The sequence below is a fragment of the Austrofundulus limnaeus genome, unplaced genomic scaffold (assembly GCF_001266775.1).
Source record: "Austrofundulus limnaeus strain Quisiro unplaced genomic scaffold, Austrofundulus_limnaeus-1.0 Scaffold7, whole genome shotgun sequence".
NCBI lineage: Eukaryota > Metazoa > Chordata > Actinopteri > Cyprinodontiformes > Rivulidae > Austrofundulus > Austrofundulus limnaeus.
Genome location: NW_013952409.1, coordinates 4,313,373 through 4,321,802, shown reverse-complemented (window position 1 = coordinate 4,321,802; position 8,430 = coordinate 4,313,373). Strand labels below are relative to the sequence as shown.

At 39.8% G+C, this 8,430-nt stretch overlaps 1 protein-coding gene across 1 annotated transcript in view; it reads right to left on the bottom strand.

Moving 5' to 3' along the window:
• Positions 1 to 124: 124 nt before the first annotated feature.
• LOC106536777 (cyclic nucleotide-gated cation channel beta-1) overlaps positions 125 to 8,430 on the bottom strand; it is a gene marked incomplete in the record, with an annotated part of 23,196 nt that continues 14,890 nt past the window's right edge. Inside the window, 19 exon segments of the mRNA XM_014034106.1 lie at positions 125 to 1,324; positions 1,914 to 2,115; positions 2,236 to 2,382; positions 2,472 to 2,590; positions 2,666 to 2,749; positions 2,832 to 2,929; positions 3,025 to 3,184; positions 3,285 to 3,426; positions 3,563 to 3,685; positions 4,038 to 4,102; positions 4,198 to 4,284; positions 4,373 to 4,423; positions 4,508 to 4,716; positions 5,605 to 5,802; positions 5,895 to 6,052; positions 6,162 to 6,260; positions 6,438 to 6,473; positions 7,167 to 7,181; positions 7,280 to 7,445. Coding sequence (XP_013889560.1) covers positions 1,121 to 1,324; positions 1,914 to 2,115; positions 2,236 to 2,382; positions 2,472 to 2,590; positions 2,666 to 2,749; positions 2,832 to 2,929; positions 3,025 to 3,184; positions 3,285 to 3,426; positions 3,563 to 3,685; positions 4,038 to 4,102; positions 4,198 to 4,284; positions 4,373 to 4,423; positions 4,508 to 4,716; positions 5,605 to 5,802; positions 5,895 to 6,052; positions 6,162 to 6,260; positions 6,438 to 6,473; positions 7,167 to 7,181; positions 7,280 to 7,445 — 2,363 coding nt within the window.

Sequence of the window (8,430 nt, the reverse complement as noted above, 5' to 3'; positions counted from 1 at the left end):
TATATATATATATTTGGTTTGTTGCCACTTCTCAATACAAGCCTCTTAATAATTGATTAAACAGATTATTCGTGAATTTATAGATATTGCAAAGCATTAAAAATAATTTACAAAACATTTAAGATCAAGTGCTGTACCTTTATTCATTTAGGTCATTTATTACTTATTGGACAATGGTAATTGTTTTATAAATTACTATTTTACAAACATATATAACCCATTAATAAAGCATTGGAAATTAGAATAAGTGGGAAGGCTTCACTTCCTGTCCTTATGGTTTAACATACGTCACAGCAAAGTCTGACAACTAAAGAATGCTACAACCTTTTTTTTTTAAATAAAAATGTATAAATGACAGTGGTAGATATGTTCTGAAGCATGACCATATATGGGCAATCCACTTCCTGCTTCAGACTGCTGGCAGTACTTTAGCTGGTTTGTGGCCGATGCTGTAATCCAATGTTTTTATACAAGATGTACAAAATCAGCAACTCTCAATCATATAACATAAACACAGATGATTTAACAGTCAGAATTTCTAGTGTGCTTTTACGGTTACATTTTTAATTTAATGGGAAAAATATGGTTGATCTAAAAATCCAAGAGAAATAAATTTACATTTTTGTACAAAACACACATTAAAGAAAACATAAAATGTTAAAAGTAAATGCTTAATGTAAAACAATATGTTTTGGTATTTAAATCATGTGTAGAGGTTAGATAATGTACAAGTTAGCCATTTATATCAAGAAAAATATATGGTCATCTCACACTGACCTGCTAAAACATCTAATGCATCTAAAAAAACAACAAACATATTTACAGTTTCGTTGTGATGGTAAAAGCTTAAACAACACAGTAATAAGGCAAGTTGTTCAGTCAGGATTACGTAAGTATCTGTAAACATTTAAGAAACAACAACGAAAACATTTGATTATGTTGGATGAATCAGTGAGAAATTAATTTTATTAATAAAGGGGCTGATTTAATTTAAACATGTTTTATTGGACAACATTTAAACTGCTTCCTCTCACCTTTTACTCTGCTTTAATTAAATAGGAGACAAACCTTTTATTTAATCTCATCTCAGTTCTGGATTAAATTATCTTCAGACTCTTCCTCACTTCTTCCCTCCCTCATCCCACTCGTCCTCACTGAYGTCCTTTTCGAACTGCATGGACGGAGGTCCTTCAGGGTCGCAGCACTGAGAGGCCGAGCGAAAAGTCATGGAGCCCGGAGAGACAGACGACAGCGTGTCCACGTCTCCGTCGGGTTCACAGCTGGGCGATGGAGATGCAGGACGTATGGAGGGGGACGGGAACGGCTAGAGGGAAAAAATAAAGAAGAAAAACTGAATTATCAAGGATCCTTCAGGTCCATGTGTACCCAACTGCAAAACCTGAAAGTTTCCAAACTTACCGGTACATCACAGCTGGGTGGCAGTTAGCATCTTGCTTGTTTTTTTTTTTTTTACTTTTAGCTAGCCTTTGCAACTCAAAGCTTTTTTGTTAGCATCTTGCTTCTTTTAACKTTAAGCTAGTTTTTTGCTCTCCTTAGCAACAGTTCTGCTTCTTTTAGCTTAGGCCGCTCAGGTATAGCATCTTAAAATAAAAAAAAGCTGAGTCGCCAAGCATCTACAATGGATTTTCACAGAAAATGCAGTTTTTCCTAGTAGTTTTTCTAGTTTAACCTCTAATAAGCTACAGGCAGACAGAACACAACAACATGAATGCTTGATTTGAGGAATACAAGACAGTTCTGTTATTTACATAATGTTTCTTGTTGTTACTCATGGAGAACATGTTAAAGCTATCTATCCTTTGATATTATCACAACCTGTARCTGTAGAGTAACGGGTAAAACATAAACTCAACTGTGTGCTGACTGGCAGCATCATAGTTTGCAGTGTTCACCTGTAACGTGATATTGGACTTGTTGGTCTTCTCTTTGACTTTGGCTAGAACTCCTTTGAGTCCAGACGATTTCTCGGTCATCTCAAGGGCYGCTCTGAGCAGTTTGGGAGTCTCCGACCTGAGAGGTGCTGCTGCTGCCGCCTGAGGAGATTCCTTAGCCTCTTCTTTGGCTTCGGGCTTCTTCCCTTTGTTAAGCATCTTCCTGCAGTGGAGAAAGTGACAAAAAYCAGTCCAACAATGTAGTGACTAAATAAAAAAGTCTGTACAGAAAAGCTTTGGATAAACAAAGCAGGATGTTTCAATAATTTCATTCTTGTTCAACCTRGCTTTCTTGCGGAGCAGTTTCTTCGACTCGGGGTAGTGGACCAGAATCTCATTCAGGTCTTTTTTGTCCAGGATGAACAGATTGGCAAAGCCGTGAGCGATCACATTGGCTGTGCGCCTGTTAACTCCACCGACTGCAAGCAAACTGCAAAAGAACAAATATTGTTAAGAGGTGTTTTTAACGAGCRAACTGCTTTTTGTGGTGACACACTCAGATTCAAGACGGCTCTTTACCTGATCTCTCCAAAGACCGATCCTGCTCTGAGAGTGGCGAACACCGTCCTGTCATCAGGTCCTCCGACCACCTGCACCTCCCCTGCTTTTATGATGTACATCTCCCGGCCCACCTCACCCTGAGCGAGACAAAAACCAGAGGCAGATGAGTAAAAGTAAACATAAATAATACCTTCATAACTTTCTCAGCCAACCTTTTTGCAGACATAATCACCGGGCAGGTAGACGACAGAACGAAGGCTTTTGAGCATGTCAAAAATCATCTGTCTGTCACAACCCTGTCAGGCAGAAACAAAGATTCTCAGGTTTTTCTTCAAACCTCAGGTTTATTTCAGCGCGGTGAGCTTACAGACTTGTTACCTGAAAAAGAGGGACTTTGCTCACAATGGAGTAGTTGACATCTACAGCAATGTCCAGACGCATTTTATCTGGCAGCTGAGTCAGCAGTTCCTGCTCATCTGGTTTGCAGATGGCACAAAGTAGGAAAGTTTAATAGTTTTTGATGCATAAGCACATCTTCGAGTACCAAGTTAAAGCGAGACAGTCTTCTTACCCAGCATGCCTTGAGACTGCCAGGTATAGTTGTACCAGGTTTTGACTCGGTTCTGGACATCTTTAGGGATGCGATAGGATGTCATGTATTTAATAGTGTTGTCCATACAGGTGCGGTAGTAGGTTTGAGCTGCTGTGGCTGCACCAACCACGTCACGCATCTAACAGGCAAAGAAGCAACAAAATTGCTTTATCAAATTAATTCCTTTGCTGCTTTAAAACAAACAAACAAAAAAACAGGTGCTAAATGTCTTTATTTACTTGTCCAATCATGATTGAGAAGGCAAAGACTCCAACAAAGTAGTTGATTAGCTGGAAGACGATCTCGAAGAGGGAGGTGGGGTCCGGCAGACCTCCGATTGTAATCAGAGTTTTAACCGCAAAGTAGTAACATCGAACGTAACTGAAGACAGGGGAAAAAACAGAGCAGGTGTGCGACAAAAACAATCATTTTTATTGTTACTTTTTTGAAAGTACATTTAATTTGTGTTACATCACTTTAAAAACGACCCAAAACTGGGAACGGCAATCACACCAACCTGTTGCCATCGCCGTTGTAGACCCACTGGGTAGCCCCCAGTCCGATGTAGGTCGAGGTCCAGTGGTAGAGGCAGGCGTTGCAGTGAAGACAGTAGAGAAGATATGCGGTGGTACGGATCACCCTGAAACACAAAACAGGATGTTTTAAGGTTGGCAGCAGAGATCAAAGGAAAAGGTTTACAAGAGAGAAATGGTTTGGAGACAGAGAGGTAGACAAAAAGAAGACAGAACTGGAAGCGTCAGAGCTGAAGATGCTGAGGCTCCTTGGGGATGAGGACAGAGAAGACTAGGAAATAACAAATCTGGGAGATAAAGTTAGAGAGGCCAGACTGAGATGTTTTGGACATGTTAGAAAGGACACAGAGATAGTTGGACAGAGGACAGAGTGAGGTGGAGGGGGTGGAGAAGAAAGATCTAAGACACCTAAAACAAAATGTTTAAAACTAGGATAGGAGCTAAAACTCTGTAGCTGACCTGTAAATGTAGGCTTTGGTCAAGATGGCCTCTAGACGCTCATTGAACTCAAAGAAAGAGTTGATCTGCAGATTTAAAAACATAAATAAAAACATTAGTTTGAAGTTTCAGAGCTAATCAGTGTTGGTCCTCAGAACGCTCTAAAAGATGAACGTCTCACCTTCAGCAGCCTCGGTAAACGAAGCAGAGGGTTGATGCCAGTAATGAAATAAAAGAGCTCCAAGGGAACCAGGCTGGCTACGTCAAACTGAAAAATAATCCCACCGTCAGTGCGTACAGAGGATTATAATCTTGACAAATTTATAAGAAGTTTAATCCATCTCTGTTCTGCTTACCTTGAAGCGTTTGGTTTTCATGTAATTCTTTCTCATCTCTTTTTTGTCACTCTAATAAAAAAGAAGATTCAGGTGTTTTATTTTATTTTTTYCYTATAAAAACTMATTTCTGTAGATTATATAGATTAARCTCACCACTATGTCACCTCCACAAATAAACTGCAGGCGCGGCTGGAAGACGGAGATGTCCAAGATGTAAATGAGATCGCAGAGGTAGTCGATCAGAAGCCAGTAGTAAATATTATCTGAGGTCTGGTACGGGAAGGCCCAGCGGACCGGGATCAACCACACGTTCCAGTTCCAGGCCAGAGACACCAAGAACATCCAGAGGACGTACATCAAGTCTGAGGAGAGAACGAAAGGATGAAGAAACTACTGAGACACTGACAGCAAGCCTCTGATGGGAATAAAAACACATTAAATCAGCAAAAATTGTGTTAAGTTTGGAGCTATGGTAACAGAAATCTGTTTATAGCATCAGTGACAGAAAAAAAAAACTACAAATCAAAGATGATTAGAAAGCATATGTGACCCATCAAATCAAAATGAGGATTAAGTTGAAAAGTGGGATGTGGAGAAATAGGCAATGTTTTGATTCAAATGTTTGCAAAAACTGCATTTTGTCAAAATGTAACAAATAAATGCCTTATCAAGGTATCATTTGAATGAGCTGTCTGAAATATAACCATTTAAAAAACTTTGAAGCACTTTTTTGAGGATCAGCAACAAAAAAACTGATTTTGAGGAAAAACGCCTTAAAATTTTGAGTTTCCCTGTGAGCTAGCAACGTGTTTCTTTCCATTTAAGAAATTTCAATATTCAAATACTTCTTGAGGTGCTCTCTTTATAAYGACATCAAAATTTCCTAATTAAAGTGACACAAAATAAGGATTCAGACCAAATTTTAATGTATCATCGTAACCAACAACACTAATTAAATCATATCTCTGGATCCATTCATGAAAATTTATCAAAATTTAGCTTTTAAAGCCAGGAATCTGAAAATTTGATTATAGGTCATTTTGACCAAATTTGACTTAATCCTCATTTCGATATGATGGGTCATATATACCAGGTAAAGCAGAGGAGTTATAATATAATAATTTTAGTCAAACCTGAGAATGCATCTAAAATAATTCCCTTGAGATCTAAAACTTGTCAGGTTTTGAGTGATTTAAAAACAGAAGTAAAGGCGGCGGCGACRGCGGCGGGCAGGTATTCAGGGTTCTCACTGGTGAAGGGGTCGATGCTGGCAGGGAAGCGGAGGCGCCTGCAGGCTCGTATCCAGCCAGGAGTTTTCACCTTGCAGCAGCTTCCAGACATCTTCTCCTCCTCGCTCTCTCCTCCTGATGCCGACACACCCTCCTCTTCCTCCACATCCGACGGCGCAGCTTCAGGAGCCGAATGAGGAGCTGGAGGCTGAGGATGAGCTGAGGACACACGAGGAAGGGAGGAGCAACTAATAAGGACACCAATATTCATAAAAGGTGTAAAATTATTCCAGCTTGCTTGTTTAACGCACAAGTGACGATGACGCTCTCTTCATCAGAGCTGTCTGGGTCGACGAGCTTCTCCTTGGCCTTCTCCGTCCTCTCTTTGAACATCCGGACCAGTTCCTGCAGCCGCTCGTTGACCACCGCGCTGGTCTGGCTGGCTGCGGAGGCCGGACGCTCTTTGTGGCTTGAAATTCAAAAGGAGAAACAAAATTAAGTCGGTGGTGATCTTTATAAGGTGTAATTTAATCTCTCCTGACATTTGCTTAGCGGCGTGTCTTGTGTGCAGCGCTCACACGTCATCGGAGCTGTACAGGCTGGACTGACTGGGCCAGGCTCTGACTGGGATGCTCAGATCTTCATCATCTTCTTCGCTTTGAGAATGTAGCTGCCTGCTGTTAAAGTAGAAGCAGTCATGTTAGAAGTGAAACTTTACACGTTACAAACTAAAACCCGTTTTCATGTGGCTTTGCTGCATATGATACCAAGAAACATTGACAAATCGAACAAAAAATTAACAACAATTAAAGTATAAGCATCGGTGTAACTGGATGAGAGGCTGGAGAGCTTACATCTTGGTCCAGACGTTCCTACGGTTCCTGCCGATGCTGCAGTAAAAAGGTCAGATTATGGTTTTAAATGTGTCAGAGGGGTTAAAAAACGAGGTTAATCCAAAATAAAAGGATAAATCAACCACAGGACTCCGACAGACAAGGAGACACAAAGATGTAAAGTTGAGGGGAATTTGTTTATTGGCCTTTGCTACATAATAAAAACAAGCGTACAAATCACAAAACCATGATAAAGCTAAAGAAGGTTCACGTTACAACAGAAAAAACGCAAAACAAAACACAGAATATCTCCTCTAACAAGGACTAACAAAAAAGAGTCTGTGTTCTGCATTAACCCAAACTGGTGATGACAGTTTTTGCACCTTTTAAAAACATGATAATTCACAAGCCGAAGATCAAATTTAAATGTCCATACATGGTTTCTGCAGGACACAAACATACAGACAYCGAAAAGACAAAACAGCAAGAAGATGGACAGCAGAGGGCAGTGCAGCATGTTTCAAATCACAGTGAAGCACTTTCACCCCAATATAAAAACATTCATAACTGGTTAAATCCAAAAATTAAATAAAACATTTTCTGGATTAAAATGCTTCATTTGCAGAAAATAATCCTACTTTTTATTTGTTATGAACTGTATTGTTGTAATTGCATACTTGTTTATGAAAATCTATGTAATTTTACTGAACAGCTGAATGAAAACACAATCCACTCAAACACTTTTCTTACTCTTTATCTCCTTTACTGAAAACGGAAAGCATGTGGAAAGAAAAAAGGTGTTTGTGACAGGAGACTAAAATGTTTCATTTCTGTTATTTGTTGTTGAAGTACGCGTTTCTCACCTCTGACGGCCTCCTGACGGGGTCACGGGGACTGTGAGGGTTGTAAGTTTTGGGTCCTGAGGGGTGAGTTTTTGGGAGGTGTCGCTCTTCTCCTCGCCTCCTCCTGCTCCCCCTTTCTCGTGATCGACATCTTCTACGTTTACGGCCGGGCGGAGGTTGACGCCGGAGCTCTCTGGAGAGTGGGACAAAGTGAATTTGYTCACGTTTATTACAGGGTAAGTGATGCAGAGCGTTGGTTAGCACTCAGGTGAGTTGCTTCTTATGTGAAGCGACACGAGGGTGGCAACAGGTCCCAAGCAGAAGCAGGACAGGAGATAGATTAAGCAGGAACTACGCCGAGTTAATGCAAGACRACCCATCTGAGAACTAGGTCGAGTACGAGGCTGTCCTGAGAGTTAAGACTAGATTACTCATCTGTCAACCTTTCAGTCTCACTTATCTGGAGTCATGACACACTGGCACATATACTGTATGTAATCAATACAAACGGCACTGACAGYTTATCTAAAGTCTTATCAAAGTTATGAAGAAAAACTAACTCCGTATTTTCCTGTTCGATTGTGATCACACACATCAACAAAACACAAATAAGRTTTACAAAAGTTTAAAAAATGCATCACAAGAAAACACAATTACATTCCCCAAGCTACAACCCCAATTGAAAAAAAACTCAAACGTTGTATAAAATGTGAAATAAAAACAAAATATGCAAATCTCTAAACCCATATTTTTAGTCACAACGAAAAATATTTTCCAAACTTAAATTCCYGTTCTTGTCCGATGTAGGATTCACTTTTTAAAATAGGTTTATATTTTTCTGCATTCATGTTGCCTTTCCAGTTGTCTAAGCCCATGCCATAGATACTAATGCACCCCTATACCATCAGAGAGGCAGCCTTTTGAACTGTGCGCTAAAACAGAAATTTTATATCAAGTCCTCTTACTGACCTGTTTCCAATAATACTAATTAGTTGCAAAATAATCCTTCAGCTGTTTTTTATTTGCATTTCTTACTTTTATAGTCCTTAACTGCCATAACTTTTTTTAGATATGCTGCTCCAATTCAAAACTACCTTTTTAAAAGATTTCTTATGCTGCGTTCACACCGAATGCGATTTCAGCTTCAAAATCGCAGCCAACTCTGAAGTTGG